General features: G+C 38.3%; 1 protein-coding gene across 2 annotated transcripts in view; it reads right to left on the reverse strand.

Moving 5' to 3' along the window:
• Positions 1-1,422: 1,422 nt before the first annotated feature.
• The window catches only part of LOC105915858 (zinc fingers and homeoboxes protein 2), a 188,006-nt gene continuing 166,886 nt past the window's right edge, over positions 1,423-22,542 (reverse strand). For both annotated transcript variants that reach the window (XM_021309308.2, XM_021309309.2), the window contains exons 4-5: positions 17,791-18,004; positions 1,423-2,808 (exon numbers count right to left, since the gene is read on the reverse strand). In XM_021309308.2, coding sequence (XP_021164983.2) covers positions 17,800-18,004 — 205 coding nt within the window. In that variant the 3' untranslated portion in view covers positions 1,423-2,808; positions 17,791-17,799. The remainder of the gene's footprint in view (positions 2,809-17,790; positions 18,005-22,542) is intronic.

The raw sequence follows: 22,542 nt of genomic DNA on the forward strand, positions 1-22,542 counted from the left end.
CAAACAAAAGGAAATCGTAAAAGAGTTCGAGAGCAACTGAAAGAGGGCTTTGAAGAAATTAAGGAGATGCAAAACGGATGGCTGCTGGGGAGGGGAGGGGGGGGGGACGAATTGCTCCCATTTTACAAAATGTAACAAAATTTGTCCGCAAATCTTACAAATCTATCAGTACAGGAAAAGAACCCAAAACAAACATATATATCCTATTTACAATGACAAGAAGAAGAAGAAGAAGAACCCTTTTTTTTTTTTTTTCCAAAAGTGTAGTGAGAATGCAGCAGATTCCAGCTTTGGCACACGGCGATTTTGTTTTGTCTGTCTTTTTTTTTTTTTTTTTTTGTTCTCCATGTTTGTCTGTTTCTGATCCGACCTGTCTGACGATCCGTCGGTCCGTCCGTCCGCGGATCTGTTGGTCGGTGTGTACAGTCAAACTGTTGCTGCAGGCACACATTCAGTGCTCCGGTTCACCTTCCTCCTCGTCATCCTCACATCTCCAACGCAACACAGGTCACGCACAACATCGCCTCCGCCGTCCGTCCGCCCGCCCATCGCTGGAGTTTAACCGCCGGCTCCAATCTGCTTCCTACAGGTTCACTTTGTGGAAGGGATCTGGGGTTTAAGGGGCTTTCGGTAAAGCGTGGACCATGAAAGACGCATGCTATAGTTAAATTGCAAACAAACAGGTCGAGACGGAGAAAAAACGCCACCAAAGGCTTCCTTTAGGTGACAAAGTTTAGAAAAATGTACATCTTCCACTAAGAGAAAATGAGTAAATTAACGGGATTCATCTTAAGTCTCCTTTCTCAAGAGCCACGTTTGATTTTAACCAGTTTTTATCCCATCGGGTTGCTAAGAAAAGCATTTTTCAAGCTACTTTATGTGCAAACAGCAAAATGTGACAACAAAATGTAACATCTGTCATTCATGTGCATCAGGGGGGTCCTTAGAATAACTCTGGGATATAAAACATGCCGCCCCTTAAGGGAGAAGAGGGAGTTTACGCTTAATATTCAGAAACAAAGCAATGTGCTTAGGATCCTTTTGGTAAATGTGCAAAAAAACTAAAAAATAAAAAATGTTTTAGGTTATTCACAAACATTATCAGACGTGAGTTTAAAAACATATACCTGTTGATCTATCAAAAGACATGCATCAGTTCCAAACAGGGTTCCTACCTATTTTTTTATTTTTTTATTTCAGACTCAACTTTCAAAATTTCCTTTCTGCAGATTTATTTTTTTCTTTCCCCGAGACATCAGAGTACAAAATATTCTGCTTTAATCACAGTCCGGCCTTGCTTTTGATTTTTGGAGAACGGTGCACAGCCATTACGCTGGGTTTTTACCATCTGGGCCGATTTAGTTCAGCACTTCTTCAAAACCGACGTCTTTTACTTGTTAAACAAGGAATTCTAGAAAAAAATTTTTTTGTGAGCTTTACTACATTTTTTCATGAAACAAAAAAATAGCAGTTTAAGTGCATTGTTCTGTAAAGCAAATTATCCAAACTGCGTAGGAGCCCCTTGTAAAAAGGAATGCCAAGATTATCACGTAATAATATCTGTGAGTAAAGATATCAAGTGTTAATTGTAATTCATGAAATTTACAGAAAAAAAAATGAAAAATGTATAACATGGCCAAACTGCTGCTTTTTAAAATGGAAAAGCAACAATTTTTCGTACTCCTGATAATAAAAACCTTATTGAATATCATGGTTAATAAAGTTTTTTCTGTTATTTTAACTTCGACATTTCCATGAAGTTACCTGCTAAAGGCATCAGTCCGTTTCAGTTGCTTATTGCACAGATTGTTGTACCTTTTTTGGATTTTGTTACAAACTAAAGCTGTGAATTAATGACCTTTTATCAGCGGAATAATTAGTCGGTTCTATCTGCTCTAACAACCAGCCCGCAGTCACCTGCTTATAAGACCTACGTTAGCTTTAAAACTGTTTGTGGTTTCTGGGGACAGAAGACGTGCTCAAACAGATGAGCAACTTTCTTTCAGGCAGCTGACAGGCAGTGTGACGTAATGGCGGAAAGAATAAAATAAAAATAAAAATAAAAAAATCATTCAGGCACTTCTGCTGGCAAAGCCTTAAAAGCACTTTAAACATTAGGAACAATAATTTTGAAACCGCAATTGTTTAAACCCTTGGTAAACCTAAAAAAAAAAAGGCATACGTAGTTAGACTTTATGGAAAACTTTAAACGCATGTCGAAATCAAAACAGCTCCTGCACACTGCTCACCGTGTCGTGTCCTGATTGGAAATTATGATTGTTTACAGGACTTTTAAATCGCTCTGTCATTCGTATTAATGCGAATTAGCCTAAATGCCTACTGTTTTGTTTTTATAACACTTTGGTTAAACACAAGCATCGCAGGGAAAGCCGGAAGCATAAATATGAACTCTATAAAAAAAAAAAAAGGAGGGAATTTTCAATTACTTTTCCAGATTGTGACCCTGAATTTCTATCTGAGCTCTTCAGATCTTTCAGCGGGGGTGCCTGCTTGCTCATGTGGCCCAATAGAACCGGCCGCCTCTGAAGCCCGGTCTCCAGTTAAACTCACGCGGATGAGATTACCTCAAACGGGATGGAGGAGGATGTTGTGCGTGACCTCGGATGCGACAATCAAGAGATAAGAATTGGTTTTTAAAAAATAATAATACAGTACAATATCTGTCACTTAAAAGAAAATAAAAAACAAACTAAAAAAAACAAAAAAAAAAAAAAAAAAAACTTTTGTTTCTCCATTCTTCAGATTCGTTCCTCGCGTATGTTTCCAGCAGCAGTGATGGCGGAAAATCTAAAAAAAGCGAAAGAAGAGAGAAAAGAGGTTAAAAAAAACACTCAGAAGTGTCAAATTTTGTTTAACAATGCATAGAAATGTCAGTCTGACGGGAATTCTGATTATTACTACCTTAAAAAGGGAAAATCTAAATCATATATGGGCAGAGAAAGGGATTAAAAAGCAATTGTGGAGCCAGAAGCTGGCACTCCATCCATGTAGGTGGTTTATGTTTAAAGTCGTGTTTTGTTTGGAATTGAATTAAATCAGGACCAATAGTCCCTGCGATTACTGAAACAGGACAATAGATCATAAGTCATACAGAACCACACGATATTTGCAGGTATTCTTATTTAGATCATTCCCATTGGACCTTTTCATTTCTTTAAGAACCCTGTAATTTTTCAGTCTACTGTAAATTAAATTGGCAGAAATCCATAATCTTATGCTAAAAATCAAATGTACTATTCACAGATATCTTTTATTTTCAGTGAGCTGATCTGAGCTGCACAGTTTCCCCGCTGCCATCAGACTGTTGAACTCTAACTGGACTCTGCATCACACTTGCATCATTATTTTGCACTACCAACGTTGCTGAACTTCTATAATCCATTTAAATGGTACACAACTGAACGTTTACTGCATTTTTGCACCATATTATTTTGCACCGCACTGAACTTTTTCATATCAATGCCTTTTTGCACCATTATTTTTGCACCATAAACATGGAACATTTTTCTGCACACTTTTTTTTTTTAAACACTGTTTTTCTCCTGCACATTCTTATCGCTGCTGCACTTTATATTGTAATGTCATCTTATTCCAACTGCAATCTCATTACACTGTCGTAAGATTTATGCAACGAAATTACATTTTTGTATTCACTCTGCATACTGATCATATCGGTTCTACGGGCATAAATCTGGGCCAAAAATACTTTTACCTTTTGTTTCATTTGTTGAACTGTAAAGAAAATGCCTGGAAAATTGCGGTTTGTGCTGCTGTAAAAAAAAAGATTTGTATTTTTCGTTAATTTCGAGCAGTTCTGAACATTTTATAACCCCCACAGAGCAGAAAATTACAGTTTAAACTAAATGTTTACAGGCGCTGACTAAAAGGATAACCATTTCTTTCTCACTGTCTGATATAAAATCAGACATAATTCTCCTTTCTTAGGCCATTATAGAAATTATTTCTGTATAGAAAAATGTGCCAGTGATTGTTTTAGAAAATGACTTAACTTGCTGAAAATTCAGAACTTTTGCGTTTTAAACTATATTCCATTTTAGCCTCTTTAAAAAAGGTTTGATTGAATTTCTTTAGCAAAACAAGCAGATACTTACACATGCAGCAATCTGGCAATTTCCACCTGATTGGCACTGACTAGCAATCAGCAGGTGCAACATCGACACATATATTATTTTGTGTATAATGCATCAACTCTATTAACTTTGCTATTTTCTGGCTACAAATGCATCAACAGCAGTTTTGGTGCACTTTTTTGAGTTTTTAAAAATGTTATTTTCTGTTAGATTCTATTGCTTTTATTTAAAAAAAATCTGCAGCAAAATTGGATTTCAGAAAACCCTGATCTTTGCAAAACAATAGCCACTTAAAACCCAGAGTAAAACTCTTATTTCCTGCAGACTTTAAACGCAACTCTCTTTTTGCTGGCAAGATTTATTTGTTGTTGTTAACGTTTGACTGACCAAAAATGTAAAGGATAGTAGAGTCAGTTTTGTTTTAGTAAACTGCACAATGCTAAAGGGAAGATACAAATCTAATCTGCTGTAGCACAACCCCACATTTTTCAGACATTTCATATCAAAATGTTACAGAACTAGGTTTAAAGGTGCAATATACTATGGTCCAAGTTTGTGCCCACAGTACTGATCAATCAGCTTTTTCCGAACAACATCGGAAAAATCATTAGAAAATCCTTTGATAGTGTCCGTCCAACTAATGATCTAAGACCATCGTTAAGATTGTGAAAAACAAAATGTTTTTAACCAAAAGGGAAACGTATTATGCAGAATCAACCAACGATTAACCGGTCCCCATAAGCTAACCAACTGCAGACAATCCAACGAGGCCAGAAGAATATCTGAGCTTCACTTTGATAAACAGCAGATTAAACTGTAGAACCGAGATCTAAACCCTGGTAAAAAGTTGAAATTAAGAGATCCAAAATCATACAAAAATAATTTAGAGGGGAGAGCTTTAACACAGTTCTTTGAAAAGGTGAAACCATATTTGTCTTCTCAAACCGTTGGTTATGGCAGATGGCCGTTCATACTGAGCCTGGATCTGGTTCTGCTGGAGGTTTTGTCATCCTGTTAAAGGGGAGTTTTCCTCTCCACTGTCGCTTCATGCATGCTCAGTATGAGGGATTGCTGCAAAGCCATCAGCAATGCAGACGACTGTCCACTGTGGCTCTACGCTCCTTCAGGAGGAGTGAATGCTGCTTGGAGAGGCTTGATACAACCTGTTGGGTTTCCTTAGAGTGGAAACTTTCTGACCAACCTGTCATCTTTGATTCGATTAAATTTCCCCTGTAAAGGGCCTTGAGACGACGTGTTGTGAATTGGTCCTATATCAGTAAACTGAATTTAATAAAATACATGTTAAAACCTTCCAGAAACATCTGATATAATGAAAAGAGCTGACACTAAATGCTTAGCTGGGGAGTTAAACTAACAACCGCAATTATCACCTAGATTCAGACATTTGAAAGAAGTTTTCAGTTATTACAACAAAAGCAAATGCAATATAAACCTTAAACTGTGTATTACATGTACATGTAAGCTGGATATGCAAACAAATTCTGAATAATCTTAGGATAAAAAAAAAAAGAAAAAAAAGAATCAGTGATCAGAATCAGTCTCAGTCCAGTTGCTGCCTGAACATTTTCTAATGAAAGCGTGCAGCGATTTGAATGGAATCCATCTCTGACACGACTATCATTGTGCTTCGTAACAAGGAACAGAGAGAAAAGGATAAAACATTTTCAACAGAGTCTTTTATTAAAATGCATCACATTCCCGTTCGGAGGACCATGCATCCTCTGAAGAGGATCTTCCAGCACTTTCTAGTTTCACACGCTGATTACTTTCTCCCATTTGGATGCTTTGACATGACAGTTCACAGCGCGGTGGAAAATGATTTAGATCTGATTAACAGCAGAAGTGATGCTTTAGGTGGTTGTGGCCCTGAAAAATATGAAATCTGCTTTGAATCTTCACTTTTTTTCCCCCTCCAAACCCATCACTGATTAAAAACAGATTTTCCATTAAAACTCATGGTTTACAAATGTTTAAAAATAAGTTCTAATCCTAAAACGGTGCTTATTTGGAAACAGGTAATTTATGTCCACTGTCCCTTTGTTTTACATTATAATAAGAAACACTGCAGCATTCTGGCAATTAAACCTTCATCTATAAGCTGCGCCTGTTGATAAGTTATTATGGGACGCTGCGCCGCGCTGCGCTGATTAAATGAAGCCTCGAGCTGCTGTGATTAGTGAGACAGGACAATAGATGACACACACACACACACACACACACACACACACAAAATGATAAGCTGCGGAGATCGCAGCACATCAATTTTCACTGCAGGAATTTGCTCCATAAATTGTTATGACCCTCTATAATAACCGTTCTTCATCACTTCTTCTTGACATCATCTTCTTGTCGTGATCTCTAACTTTCCACCTGATGTTTTTTCACTGAGTGGACTGCAGGGACGAAAACAAAACCTCATACTGTTCTGTTCTTCATGTCAACCAAGATATTTAATATTCTTTGTTTTTTCCTGATTACTCTACAAGTTTAAAGGTTGAGTTAATCATAAAATAACGACAATTTTCAGACTCAGACTCTGTCTGAGTCTGAAAATTGTTGTTATTTTGAGAGGGTTCATTATAATTGATTTTAAATCATTTATATTTTATTGTTATTCATAATATTCTCCAGACATACATACTGTTGCTTTCCCTTTAAAAGCCCAATGTTATTCTCAGACTACAGTTAAACTAATATTACATATACATACACACATACATATATACATACATACATACATATATATTATATATATTCATATATATATATATATATATATATATACTCATATTCATATATATATATATTCATATATATATATAAATTCATATATATATATAAATTCATATATATATATATATATATATATATATATATATATATATATATATATATATATATATATATATATGCACACACATTCCTATATAGTTATATTCATGCAGGTATATTCATTCAGATAAATGACCGATGACGTCTTTTAGGTGATTTCTTCTCTTTCAAACAGCGGAAGACAGGCGAACAGGAAGAGGCACTGATAATGGATAAAAAAAGGTTTGATATGATGCAGATTTATGAAGATAACACTATATTTATGCTTTTAGAGGTAGTAGGCACACTTTTAGCTGGGATTATAGATGATACAATCCGTTGGGAGTTATGGACATTTTGGATAACCAATTTTTTTATATACAGTGCCTAGCAAAGGTATTCTTTTTCTGTTATGAACACAAACTGAAAATGCCCTTAATTGGACTTTTATGTGACAGACCAACACGTGAGGCAGGCATTTGTACTTGGCCGAGTCGATACTTTAGGATCCGTACTAAGTCAAATACTTTTGGTTATGCACTATTGTGTTTTACTGTGGGGGACACTGTTCAACATTATGTGCAGAATTACTCTTCCTTCACACAACATGTTGCACGTTGCCCAAAAGGTTAAATTTTAGTCTCATATTATTCGCCACAGAATATTCGTACACAAGTTATCACGAAGCTGTTTGTTCATTAATGTTGTCTCTCTAAGGCCTAAGATAAAATGACAAACAGATGGATTTTATTTAATAATTAGCCGACCTCTGAAGGTAATTGTTTATTTAGTTTATTTATTAAATCATACGGGACTGAATAAAATTACAAGCATCTTTTAATTAAGAAAGAATTCTAAAAATAAAAAAATAAAAACATGTATTTTCCTTAGACTTCCCAGTTATGCACGACTTTGTGTTCATTCATCACATAAAATCTCCGTAGAACAAATTATGCTTTGATATTCTTACAAGACACAGCATTTAATAGACGTCCCGTGAACACTAATGTGAAATTCATGTGTGTCTGGAAGTTAGATTGTGCAATGACTTTAAAATTGAGAGTATTTTTTTTTTTGCTTTTTGAATATATGGAAAAGTTAGGAAGGGTAGAATGAAAGGCAAAAAACATGTAGACTCTTGAGGACTTTAAAGCTAGGTTTGGCGATTTTTCAGGGAGTTTCCCCGAGTCTCTTTTCCTTGCTTGCGCAAGACCATCTTCCTTTGCTGTTCCGCTCTTCAGAGGAATCGCATGAAAAAACATATCCCAAATCCACTCTGGTCTTATTTCTTTTTACTCAGGCCTTCCTTTTCTTCTCATAAACATGAACGTGGTTTTGCTTCTTGTGACTCTCAGCCATGTTCAAAGTATAGGGTAGTTCACGCGTGACGTCCCGCGTGACGTCAGCGCTACATCCGGGTCCCGCTGGTAGGCAGAAAACAGTACTGTTCTCGTCTACTACATGACAAAACGGGTGATTTAGAGCGTACTATTACTTCGTTTATTTATGGAATCTAAGCAATGCCTACGACTTGTTGTGCTCCCGGTTGCACAGAGAGGCATTTCAAATCGTTGGATGTACGTTTCTGTCGTTTACCGAAGGAGAAAGGACGAAGAAAGAAATGGATATTTTCAATGAAAAGAGCGCAGGCAGACACTCCCAATGGACTGGGGGAGCCACCATAACACGACAGAATTTGCAGTCTACACTTCATCTCCGGTAAATACAACTTAATTCTGCTCTAGTCATTGTTCTACTTAAATAGCGGCGGAGGGTACACAGATCGCTACACGGGCCGGAGAAGCGGTAGCAGCAGCAGCCATTGTCTGAAGCAGCAACGGCTGCTGCTGCTTCAGACAATGGCTGCTGCGTAAACACTACACGGGCCGGAGAAGCGGTAGCAGCAGCAGCCAAGCAGCAGCGGCGGAGCAGGCAGCGGCTGCTCTGCCAGTTCACGGGCTGCGGCAGCAGCCAGCGGCTGCTGCGTAAACACTACACGGGCCGGCGCTGCCGGCTACACGGCCGGCGCCGCCGGCTACACGGCCGGCGCCGCCGGCTACACGGGCCGGGCCGGGGCGGCTAGCAGCAGCTAGCAGCAGGGGCTACAGCAGCTGCTGCTGCCATTACGCCCCGGTTCACGGGCGCTAGTACTTGTGTTTACGCTGCAATGTCGCCGACACCGCCACCCATTTTAACAAGACAAAAACACCTAAATAATCCGTAGTGAAATTTTTTTTTTTTTTAACCTACCGGGCCTCTGCTGAGACGCGGCCTGTGTCCGACGCCACTTTGTGCTGTTGCACAAACATGTGTGAACAACATCCATCCATCCATCCATTTTCTGACCGATTAATCCCTCATGGCGTCGCGGGCGATGCTGGAGCCTTTTTCCCGATTTAAAATAATTGTAGCCGTCCAGTGGTTTCATGGCTTTCGTGCTCTCTGTCTGTACTGGCCTGCCATGTTTATAAGGCAGCTGTATATGTCATGGTACGGAGCGCTTGGCCAGCATTTCACAGACTCGCTCCGTCCCTTAAGGCTTTTGCTGTGTGGATCTGGCAATCTGATACCATCAACCATCAACTTACTCTTAAAACGATCTTGTAGTACGTTATCTAAAGAAGAAAAATACGCGGAGAACTCGTCAGTTTCTCTGTTTGCGTCCGCCATTGTGTTCGTCTTTTGCCTACCAGTCCGGCGCGCATGCGCGAAAAACCCGCCTCAAAACAATAACAATGAACTGGTCTATATGGTGATAGCAGCGGAGCTACAATGAACGGCTAACACAGAGGCTAACCGCTAACCTGCTGCTTGTCGAGACTTGATGCAATCTACTGGGTTTCCTTAGATAGGACTTTTTTTCTTTTTTTGAACGATCTGTAAAATCTGATTGAATTTAACTTTGCAAAGTGCCTTGAGATGAAATGTTTCATGAACTGGCGCTATATAGATAAAATAAAATTGAATTGAATTAACCTAGCCGCTAAGCTAACGGGATACATAAACACAAGAAGTGGCGTTAGGTGAGCGCGTCAGATTGATCGGCATGTGGGACAACCAATAGATAGTGTGATACCACTGGAACATGAAGGACAGAGGGGGGTGAGAACAGAACCTAAACTCTGACCAATCACTGCCCTTTGGTGCGAAGAGCAGGGATTGGTCAGAGTTTTTAAAGGCCTCCAGCTCCCACAGAGATTTATTTTTTTACCTCCTTTTTCTGAATACATAATGTATTGACTAATTTCAGGATGAAAGGACGATTTTACCCAATATGACAAATAGGGTTTCTGAACAGGATTACCAACTATAGCTTTAAATTAGTGAAACTCTGAAGCATTAAGGTGTTTTTTTGTTTTATGTCCAACAGATCTTCTATGCAACTTATAATGTGCTGAATGATAGACACTGATAAGCTTTGGCTTCAGCCTATTCATTTTAGACTGTTAAGTGGCTTATTATATTACTTTTATCTTTCTCGAGACCCAAAATTAAGTAATTTCTTTGAATTCAGTTTTTGCCCCTTAGTCTTGATTTCCACAGTGGATGCAGAAATTAAATGGCAAATTTATGTGACATTGAAGTTGTAAAAAAAAATACATACTGTTCATTTTATGATTCAGAGAAAAGCAATGAAAATCAAATAATACTAATTTTAATTATAAGTGAAAGGTCGTCTGAAAGTGTCAGATTTCTCTTTAAGGTTTAATAAAAACCAAAAAAAAAAAAAAACTGAACTTCGAACCATTGAGGAAACTAATCTTAAATCGGCAGGGTTTAGTGGATTTCAGCATTCAGGGCCACCACCATCTATCAGTCAGCCGAACTGATCTGGATCGCAGATTTCCACCTCCAATAACACCTGGCACCTGAGCAGAGCGGCTGCAGTAACAAACTGAGTTTAGATAGCAGCTCATGTTCATTTATCATCCTACTCACAAACTAAGTCACAACCACCACTACACCTCCCCCGGCTCTCCTGATAACACAAAGTTATTATCATGTTGGGGTTTTTTCATGCGCTGTACTGCTGCTGCTGAAATTAACTGGGAAAATGACAGTTTGATTGAGGCTTAAGCCTGTCGGATAGTAAAAAAAAGTGGATCTCTGTAAAAGTAGGAGAATCCTCTGTGCAAATATCTGACGCTGCTGTTGTGCTCGCTCTGATGTGTGGGTTGGCCTGGAGTGGGGAGCGGAGGAGTTTACGAGAGCGGCTGCAGCAGACTTGGGAGCAACAGTAAATAAATGTGCGCTGTTGTTTTGGAGCGTGTAATGAGCCAGCATGGCAACAAATAAAAACACCTCTGTGGCTCCTGAGGAGCTTTGTAAGCAGGTTAACCCTGATGATGCTAAAGTTCCACAAGTCCTTCCTCCTTCAAGCCCTTCCTTCCATCAGTCCTTCTATCCTTCCTCCTTTAAGCCCTTCCTCCCATCAGTCCTTCTATCCTTCCTCCTTCAAGCCCTTCCTTCCATCAGTCCTTCTATCCTTCCTCCTTTAAGCCCTTCCTCCCATCAGTCCTTCTATCCTTCCTCCTTCAAGCCCTTCCTTCCATCAGTCCTTCTATCCTTCCTCCTTTAAGCCCTTCCTCCCATCAGTCCTTCTATCCTTCCTCCTTCAAGCCCTTCCTTCCATCAGTCCTTCTATCCTTCCTCCTTTAAGCCCTCCCTTCCACCAGTCCTTCTATCGTTCCTCTTTTAAGCCCTTCCTTCCATCAGTCCTTCTATCCTTCCTCCTTTAAGCCCTTGTTTCCATCAGTCCTTCTATCCTTCCTCTTTTAAGCCCTTCCTTCAGTCCTTCTATCGTTCCTCTTTTAAGCCCTTCCTCCCATCAGTCCTTCTATCCTTCCTCCTTAAAGCCCTTCCTTCCATCAGTCCTTCTATCCTTCCTCCTTTAAGCCCTCCCTTCCACCAGTCCTTCTATCCTCTTTTTTTAAACCCTTCCTTCAGTCCTTCTATCCTTCCTCCTTTAAGCCCTTGTTTCCATCAGTCCTTCTATCCTTCCTCTTTTAAGCCCTTCCTTCCATCAGTCCTTCTATCGTTCCTCTTTTAAGCCCTTCCTTCCATCAGTCCTTCTATCGTTCCTCTTTTAAGCCCTTCCTTCCATCAGTCCTTCTATCGTTCCTCTTTTAAGCCCTTCCTTCCATCAGTCCTTCTATCCTTCCTCTTTTAAGCCCTTCCATCCATCAGTCCTTCTATCCTTCCTCCTCTAAGCCCTTCCTTCCATCAGTCCTTCTATCCTTCCTCCTTTAAGCCCTTCCTTCCATCAGTCCTTCCTCCTTTAAGCCCTTCCTTCCATCAGTCCTTCTATCGTTCCTCTTTTAAGCCCTTCCTTCCATCAGTCCTTCTATCGTTCCTCTTTTAAGCCCTTCCTTCCATCAGTCCTTCTATCGTTCCTCTTTTAAGCCCTTCCTTCCATCAGTCCTTCTATCCTTCCTCTTTTAAGCCCTTCCATCCATCAGTCCTTCTATCCTTCCTCCTCTAAGCCCTTCCTTCCATCAGTCCTTCTATCCTTCCTCCTTTAAGCCCTTCCTTCCATCAGTCCTTCCTCCTTTAAGCCCTTCCCTCCTTGAGTCCTTCTTTCCTTAATCCCTTCCTTCCTTCAGTCCTTCTTTCCTTCCTCCTTTAAGGCCTTCCTTCCTTGAGTCCATTTTCCTTAATTCCGTCCTTCCTTGAGTCCTGCTTTCCTTAAGTCCTTAATTTCTTACCGACTGCTTGCTTCCTTCCTTCTATCCTGACTGGTTGCTTTCTTCCTTCTTTCTTAACTTCCTGCCTTACTGAGTTCCTTTTTTCTTTCCTTCCTTCCTTACTGACTGAGTTCCTTCTTCCCTGCCTTCCTTCCTTCATTCTCTCCTGACTGACTGACTGAGTTCTCCTGCTGTTAAAAGGGGAGCAGAGCTAAATGTCTTACAAAAGACGAATCAAAATGCACCACTGGCCAGTCTACAGCTTTGAAAAGAGAAATATTTCTTCAACTTCAAACATGAAATTTCCAAGAAGGTAAACAAAAACTGTAAGTTGGTTTATAAAGGGCCCTATTTGTGGAGTAATTTTTTTCTTTTACTTAATAGAACTTTATGACATCAATGTACCGGGCACTGTTTTCGTATTAAGAGTTGTCTTTCTTGAATAGAACAGCACATTTACATTTATTTTAGGAGCGAGGAAGATGCATTTGTTGTTTCCTGACGTTGTCCCCTGTGGGACAAATAAAACCCTTGTGAACTGGAATTTGAAAGTAAAAAATAAAAAATAAAAAAAATAGGTGCACAATTCTTTTTTTAAACACCACTGATGGGCAAACATGTCATTTGCAAATACCCACTGCTGGCTATTTAAAACACTGCATATTGATTATTGATTTTAGCTGTCAAGTGTTGATTTTGATGCTGTCCTAAAGTAGAGGCAATCTTTCAAAATTGACAGTGTGTGAAGTTGTGTCTCAACCTTTTTTTTTTTTAAATAGACATTTGTCTAGAAGAAACCATCTGAATGGATTCTATTTTGATGCGAAAAAGCCAAGCAGACACATTAAGACATTCAATCTTCTGTCAGAACAGACAGTGGAGGGAACAAGCAGCAGACTCTGTCAACACTCTTTGCCCTAGGCAGAGCCTTTCATCTATCAAACTTTGCCACACTGGGGGGTCTGCTGCTATTTCAGGACTCCAATAATTTATAATCCCCCCCTCGCAAATTTTTTACCAAGTAAGTGTTCAGCCAAAACTCATACAGCGACTCAGACAAACAAAGACTTGCTGGATTTGTTTGTTTGTTGACTGGGATTGAGGTGTTGGCTTCAACACTGACAGAACAGGGGGGGATGGGGGGGTTGGACACCAGAGACCAGTGAGGACCATGCTGAGACAAATCAGTTTTAGAAAAGGAACAAAATCCACAGATTCTGTTGTGCAGAACAGTCTGCACTTCTTTTTTTATACTGTAAAGCAGAATATTTAAACAACAACAACAACAAAAACGTGAAACGGAGTGACAACGGGGCGACTTGTCTCTGCTAATTGTGATCCCACTGCAGACAACAAGAGATTTTCTGCCGTAGTCGAGCGAAGCAAGCAACTTGTTTAAGCTATAAAGCTTGAAAACACCTATGAGAGCTATTAGCTCATCATCTAGCAGCAAATAAATTCAGAGGGGCTGTTAAAGTTAAATGATCAGATATTTTTTAGGGTAAAGTGGGGAATATAATATATTACATGCTGGATAATTTGGACAGAAATTATCACATGTTCTAAACAATCAACATTATTCTATTTTTTTGTTGTTTTGTCAGTGGAATCTTAGCTCGGAGAAGCAGGAAGTATGTGTTGTAATACTGCTACCAAAAGATAGTGAAAAAGATGCTTTACTTATCCGTGACTATCGAAATATTGCCTTAAATAGTATAAAGTGTAAATTGCTTGATCTTAGATGCCTCCCAGGCATTTAACAGGCCTGAAACCTCTTTATATTGGAACAAAATATGGTACCCACTGCATGGAGATTGTTGTTGTACTTGATAAATAATCTACAGATTATTAAGAACTTAGCATAAGAAGAAATTTAGTATTTGTAACAATGTGAAAGAAGGCACAGCACATCTGGAGATCAACCAGGGATTAAAATGGGCAAATTTACCCATGACTGGCTCGAAATGGTCATCGGCTGGTAGAACAATGAAAAATCTGTCATTTTGTTTCTGTATTACTTGTGAAGGTCGCCCTCTCCATGCAGCTGCAGCTAGACGATGCATGCGGGGCAGACTGGGTTTGCCAATGCAAAGACACACCGTTACGCATCCAGCGCACCAAACGGATGGGGAGATACTCAAATAAAAGCCAATTTTTCTGACTTTACTAACCTCACCATTTTTTTGCAAACGCTGCAAGCAATATATCATTTCAAAAGACTCTTCTCTATACAAAGTATTTTTTTCTGCTGCACATCAGCAGAATATGAGAAACCAAAAAAAAGAAAAGAATAAATCATAAAGTGTGTCTCACCTTTGCGGTTTTGTGGTCATAAGTTAGATTTCAGCTCCTAAATAACAATGCTAACGTCTACTCCTGTTACTCTGTGATAGTTTGAAATGGATCACAGAGGTCTTGGTTGTTTACATAAAGACAAAGAGGTTTTAGAGGGAAGAAGAGTATTGTTAACATTTAATATCTTTGGGATTGTCTTCCTTTCACAGCTTAATTGACTGTTTCTAAGGGTTTTTCTGGGTGTTACCTTTAAATTCTCCTGACTCTGACTGGTTGATTGAGGTGTCCAGATCAACCAATGGGGTGCTGAGATATTATAATTGAGCATTGTGTTTAGGGTTAAACTTAATTTCCATTGTATTGTCTTCTTTGAATAGGAAAATGTTTACAGGTCTTGGCAAAATGTCAAAACTGTGATCTGCGTGGATTTACTCGCACACGGTTAAACAAAAGTTTATTATGACACCTGTGTAATAAATTCAAGTCTTAGATTTTTTTAAGACCATATATACAGCTCTTCTAGTTGTGAAGATATATTCAATTTTAGTCATTTTAGACTACAAATTGTCACGTCTGTAAAAATGGGGTTACGGTTGTGTAAGTGCTAAAGGTGACATCTCATAGTAGCTGTGTTACCATCCTATTCTCGTTCAAATTTTGAGTGAACTTTTAAAAATATCGCAAAAAGTAAAATGTGCATCAGACGTGTTTCCATTCACTGGTTTGTAGGGAATTAACCAGGAGACGCACAGCGTAATGTCGTCATACGTTGACTTTGGCTGTAATGAACAGGGAGTATATGCTGCTAACTAGCACGAACCACAGATCAGTAAAGGAGCGAGGTTTCAATGATTGTGCAGAGTTCTTTTTTTTTTTTGACTGATGAGACTTAGAAATGCTTGCATCTCTTTGTCGGTCCACATGTACCAGATGTTGCTTCCAGACATGTTTTTGAGCATTATGGGAATATCCGAGAAGATGCGGGCAACAGAAACAGCTGATCAGTCATGTGAGGTAAATGTTTGCTACGTCTGATCTGATTTGATTAATGTGTTTCCATCTCCTCTTTAGTGCATTTACTGTTTTTCGAAAAAGTCAGAAAACCACCTCAAGCGAGCGCAAAAACTTACGTTAGCTCGGATTCTGTCTTTTCCATCAACCCCTTCTAATGTGATACTTCAAAATACACATTAAAAACATTGATGGAAACGTTGATGGCGGCTTGTCAAAAGGAGGCGCTACGGCGACGCCCCATCAAAACAGTAAAACAAAACTGTTGGCCCAGTAAACAAAAATTACAAAATAATAAGTAATTATCATATCTGTTCTGAGAAAATGTGTCTGACTTTTGATTTTTCACCATTTCCTTTAGGGTTTATTTGCAGTTATTGTTTTCTGTAGGCCTCCTGATTTCTATGTTTCAATGCCGAGGGTTTCTGGACAGATGAGTGTGTGTGTACGTCCTAACACCTTTGGCCTCCATGTGACTTCATGCTCGTCTCTAATTGGTTACTTCATCGGCCCATGGCCAATTAGCTCTTTTTTTGTCAGATGCGCAGGCACGAGGGTTTTACTGCAGAAAAAAACAGATAAAGGAATGTAGTCTGGATCTGCAAGACTTCAAATTTATGTTCTAGTAGAGTTTATCACCGGGTAGTAATCTCTGACCACTAGTGTGCCTCTCCCAAATAAATGCCATCACTGTTCTCTGCACTTTTTGGTATTCTAAACGATCAAACTGGAGTGTTATAGACAAAATGAGGTGTCTAAGAGAAGTTAAAAATTTCTGATTTAAATTTAAGAGATAGTTGAGCAAAAAGTGTCATATATAAACTTAGTAATAACAAAGAGAGGGATTCAATCTGGAATATACTTGAATCTAATGCAAATAATAATAATCTTGCTTTTGGTGTGTGCGGTGTTGTGCAGTGTTCTAAAAAAGCTTTGAAGAGAAATAATAACAATAAACAACATAAGTGTCCATCCTTCTGTAAAACAAATCAAAACTGTTCACACAGTGACCAGTGGTCAGCGAATAGTTTACCACTAAAAGCAAAAACCAGCAACAATAAAAAATTCTTGAGGCTGTTTTATTGCCTGTCTGCTACTGATAAGACAATGACTACTAATGAGTAATCTACCGAATAGCAATATATAAAAGAGGGAGAAAAAAAGTGCTTTAAGGGCCATGAGCACCATCAATATGTTTAGTGATTACCTTATTGTAAGAATTTGTTCATATCTTACAAGCGTTTTTTTGGTTAGATGAGGGGGAGAGATGTTTCTAAAAGTCTTTTTCAAACAGTAAATTCCATAAGAAACATTTGCATCCAATTAAATCAGACTTCTAACGAGACAGAAGAAAAAAAAAAAAAAGAATGTCCCTGAAAAAGTGTGATTAATATTTCTGTGCCCAAATGGAAGTTTATCAGCAATTTCTGACATTTTATAGCATAAGAAATTTGCCACTAAAGAAAGAATTCATTAATAAATGGTATGTGGGACGTAAATGCAGCTGCAGGTTTAATTAAAATGTTTGCCTTTCTAACATGAACAGAATATTTTTATCTGAATCACCTTTTTTCTTATAACCTGGCCAGCTAGATTTATAATGTATAGTGCTCTTCATGCTGCACATCATAAATGTGGGACTGCACCCATTCAATCTGTTCAGGGAAAGGAGGGACATTCAGCAGAACTCTTCAACCTGATTGGTCGAAAGCGACACCTTAGGTTGACTAATTCCTCAGATCAGTCAACACTTCTTTCAGTCTGAAAACTCCCCCCTGAAGCCACGTTGGAGACATTTGTGATACAACGTAGAAGAAATGCAGACTTTTACAGCTGACGGACAACAGAACACCGACCTCTCGCCTTTATCCGGTAAGACGGCCAGATGTCTCCTCTGCCATCTTCCTGTCTCTGTCCAAGAGCAGCTCCCGTCCTCGCCTCAGAGGTCCGTCCTCCAGCCAGCTCCCGAACACCTCCCGCGCTCCTCCCATGACTCCCCCGTTCTGGGTCCCGTTCTGGGTCCCGTTCTGAGCCCCGTTCTTCATTTCGGCCATACTCTGCTGCCTCAGTCTGTAGGATCAATTTTAACACCACAGTTACGGCAACGATTATACCAATAAGTTCCTTTTCTGGTTCCTAAACACAGCCAAGCTTAATGTGCCACTTGAGTTTCACTGGCTCTCCACTTGGACAATGATAATTTTTAGGTTTTATTAAATCTTTGTAATAAAAATAACTTTGACATCTGGATGTTTCACAGTAAAAGTATTAATTTAGAGAAAATTGAACATCTTTTATTTTAAGTAAACTAATGTAAACACGCCGCCTTCTGCACTTGCCGGTATCCTCCCAAAAAGCTGTGTGACAAGCGTGAAAATAAACTAATTTTTTTTATTCCAGTACCTGAATTCTTAATTGCAAAGTTGTGTAAAGTGCAAGAACAAAACATTTAATCTGAGTACACTGGTTTAATAAGGCTGCACAGTGGTGCAGCTGGTAGCACTGTCGCTTTGCTGCAAGGAGGTCCTGGGTTTGAATTCTGACCTGAGATCTGTCTGCATGTTCTCCCTGTGCACGCGTGGGTCCTCCCTGGGTACCCCGGCTTCCTCCCACAGTCAAAACGCCTGACTGGTCTCTCTAAATTACCCAGAGGCATGATTGTGTGTGTGCATGGTTGTTTGTCCTGCACATCTCTGTGATTGACTGGTGACTTGACTTGGGTGCACCCCACCTCTCCCTTTCCCTACTGGACCACTAAACCCTGCGTGGATAAGTGGGTGTAGACAACGGATGTATGATTTATACGGTAAACCACACATTTTAGCATGTCAGTGGTAAAAATTTACATTTTTAGTTTGTCAGAGAACGAAGGGACTTTTAATTAGTAATCCATGACTCTGTGCCAGAAACACCCATTTCTCTTTGCCACTGACCGTAAACCAAAGTTTAACTTCCCATCGTCAAGCTCACTGAGGGGGAGGGTAAAGAAGGAAAACCAAAACTCCCGAACGGCTCACTGTTAGAAAACTTCTGCCAAAAGAGGCATCTTTGGATCTGTTGCTTTACCATTAGACACCACCTTGTGGCTCTTGGCTCTCAAACAGTGACAGCTGAATCAGTTTCATTGTACAGTGATGTATAAGGACAATAAAAGAAGTCTATCTGTTCCTATCAAATGGCCGTGCTTAGCAAGGCATGTGGTCAACTTCTTCCCTCAGGTTGTGGGAATCAAGTTCCTGCAGTGAAGATCTTATATCTGCAGCTACTGTCATTAATAACAAAAAAATCATGTGTTGTTGATTTTTTTTATGCTGACTGATTGAGTTGAGGCTGTTCTGTTTTTGTTTAGTTCTTTCTTTCTTTGGTAAGCGGACATGCTGCAGATTAATTACCCACCAGGGACAATAAAACTACCGTTGACCATCTATGTGTCACACAGTTGTTTAGGAGTCTGGAAAAGCCTTTTTTTCCATCATCAACATCATAAAATTTTTTAGAGTTTGGTAAAGTCTGTTGGAATTATTTTCTTTAATCTGATTTGACTAAAACTGAGATTTATGTCAGCCTTTGCAAGGCGGTTCAAAGAATGAATATGTGGAAAAGCCCCTGTTAAATATGGTGGAGTATCTGTGGAGATGTTAGCCTGCCTCTCTTCCAAATGTCCTGGGAAACCTGTTATAGAGCTTGACTACATGAACAAGTGAAATACCATGAGATTTTAAATAAATATCTAGTCAGGCCTTCCAGAAAACATAAAGTGGGTCCCCAGAGACCAAATCATCCTTCTTTCAAGCCAGTCTCATTCCTTAGATCTAATCCTACAGAGAACCAGCAAAGGTGAGCAGAAGAGGGAAAACATATGATCTGAAAAGATTGCACAAATAGGAAAGTTCAAAGATCCTTCACTTTGTATGCTGACCGTGATAAATGTTACAGATCAATAAGACTTGTCCCATTGACAAAAGAGGCTTGTAAAAAAAAATGTCGGCAAGTGAGGAAACAATAGTTTTGTAATGTTATTTTTGGCAGTGGATTAAAAAAAAAAACAGTTGTGTTGAAATTTAAATAAAAACAACGTCTTCATTTTGCCATTTTTGTAGTAAATAGCTTTCCAACTTCTTTTCCCCCCCCATTGAAACGTCAGAATACTAGTGGACTTACTGACTGAGTGACAGCTAGGCGTTTATTTGCATTTAGAGTCTGTACCTCAGTTTTAATCACTTTAAATTTTAATGTCAGGAATAAACAGTCATCTTTAAAGCTTTTTGCTTCTATATAAATAGGTCAGAACACATCTTAATACCGTGGCTAAAACATGCCATAAAAAAATATTTTCAGTATTGTATGTCAAATTGTTTTAAATAGATATAAATAATAGGTAGAACTTTACAAATTACATATTTTACAAATTAAGGTATTGCCCACTAATTGAGGGGGTTTCACTCTTTACTTTTAGCTAAAAATTAAAGATCTCTGTTCAAACTGCTGCTGTTGAGTAATTTTTTTCTATATTATCTATCTAAATTTAGTGCATTACAGATATGACATTTTATTTAAATATGAGGTTAAGAATACCAAAGTTACGCAATGTAGGGGCCATATGTCTTTAATATATACATTCTTTTTTAATAAAAGGTACTGTTCAGATACAGAACATTGTTTTTTTTAGCAGATGAATACATGTACATGTTTAAGGGGATTTTTCACCCTGAAGGCTCAGGTTTAGACCATAATTCAGTTTTTAATAATACTTTTGGAAGAATGCGTCTACAGCTATAGAGGCTGAATTCACCTTTGACCAGCTGTAGTGCTTAATGTTGATTCTTATGCGGAGGGGTTGGGACAGGTGGGGCGTGGATCATATAACTATAGATGATAACATTTAAAGATATACCTCATGGTCACGTTTAACCTTTATTCTCAAAATAGGGTTTGTCTTAATTCATCTCTCAGGCAAAAAAAAATAAATAAAAATTCAGGTGACAGACTGGAATATTCTGGATTATGGTGATGCTATATGCACAATGTTTCATCTGTACTTCATATTCTATTTATCAGTGCTCATTATGTTTTATTACTAATTTGTGGAACAAATTAGTATATATATATATATATATATATATATATATATATATATATATATATATATATATATATATGTCCTTTTTAAAGTACCAGGGATTTTTATTCTAAACTTGCCACAACCGTTGTTGTTTTATTTTCCTATTTTGCACTTTGTTTGTAGATTAACTTTCAGTGTATCTGGAAGATTCTCTGTATTCTGGAAGAATCTAAAGCTCAAACGGAGACTTCTGCAACTGAGACGATATTCCTAAACTGGACCTAGTACTGGTACTGTGGTGACTTTGACTGGTTTGCTTTTATTTACCTGTTTGGATGTTAATGTCTAACTTTTAGTTTGTAACGTTTTAATCGTGCATCTCTTTATGTTTTCCTTTAAAAAAATAAGAGATGTTAAGGAATATCCTGGTTATATAAATGTTAGATAAAAACAAACAAGAACATATTTTCATATGTTTTTATCAATTTAAAATAATGAAATTCAAAACTATTCATAGATTAGAATATTTATATATTTATAAAGGCTATAAAGGCTTTTCCCTTCATGTAAGATCCATTGCTACAACATAGAAATTGATACAGAAATTAAAATGATTATTATTTTTAAGACTGAATGTGAAAAATTAAGTATTTGCAAAAAAAAAAATTAAATTAAATGTTCAAAGATAACAGATTCAGAGAGTATTGTCTTGTCTTGTTTGTCGCTGTTATGGATGTTCTATTTAACCCAAATATTTTCAACCTACATGGAAAACTTAATATAAAAGTGGCTTTGTCAAAAATTTACTTTTTTTTCCCAGAATCTAGAGGGTAGCTTTTAATTACTTTTTTGATATTTAGGGTAATGAGTTGATTGCCCACTATTACACTTAATATGAGTGGGTCATAAGTGGAACATTTTTTAATTAATGAGGAGAAACTAATCATTAAAATAATGCCACGCTCTCAATTTCAACAACAAAATAGTGAACTGCGTGTGGAAAGCTTTCACTGTGCAGAAAACTGGGATATCATTTATTACCATCATTATATATTACATTAGGACATAAAACAGAGAATTAGTTTAATTTAAAGCTAAACCGTGGCGCAAGTTTTCTGCATTTTTGCATACTTTACGCATTAAAGAGTTTGATTTCAGCAGCAAGAAGGATTTAATTGTGCCGTCAGTGAAAGTTCCCACTGTGTTTCTTTGTTGGTTGTTTCTTTGGTTGTTGTTTTTTTTTTGTTTTGTTTTTTTACAGCGACGGAGCCTGAATCCAGAGCTCACTCCTGGGAAGAATAAAGTGCTTGCCAAATTATTGTGCAGATATTGGTTTCCAACCTAATGGCTGTGTTATCTGGCCAAACATGTCCCAAGCTGCTCGATAGGAAGGAAGACTAAATGATGTCCCGTATATTTGTAGGTTAATACCTTGAAAACAATGTTAATATGGTAACTAGAAAAAAAAGAAAAAGAAAAAAACAACAACAGCTCAAACCCATAGAGGGGGAAGCACAAATTCATTTTGGTTGCACAGGTAACCAGA

The sequence above is a fragment of the Fundulus heteroclitus genome, chromosome 13, assembly GCF_011125445.2.
Source record: "Fundulus heteroclitus isolate FHET01 chromosome 13, MU-UCD_Fhet_4.1, whole genome shotgun sequence".
Lineage (NCBI taxonomy): Eukaryota > Metazoa > Chordata > Actinopteri > Cyprinodontiformes > Fundulidae > Fundulus > Fundulus heteroclitus.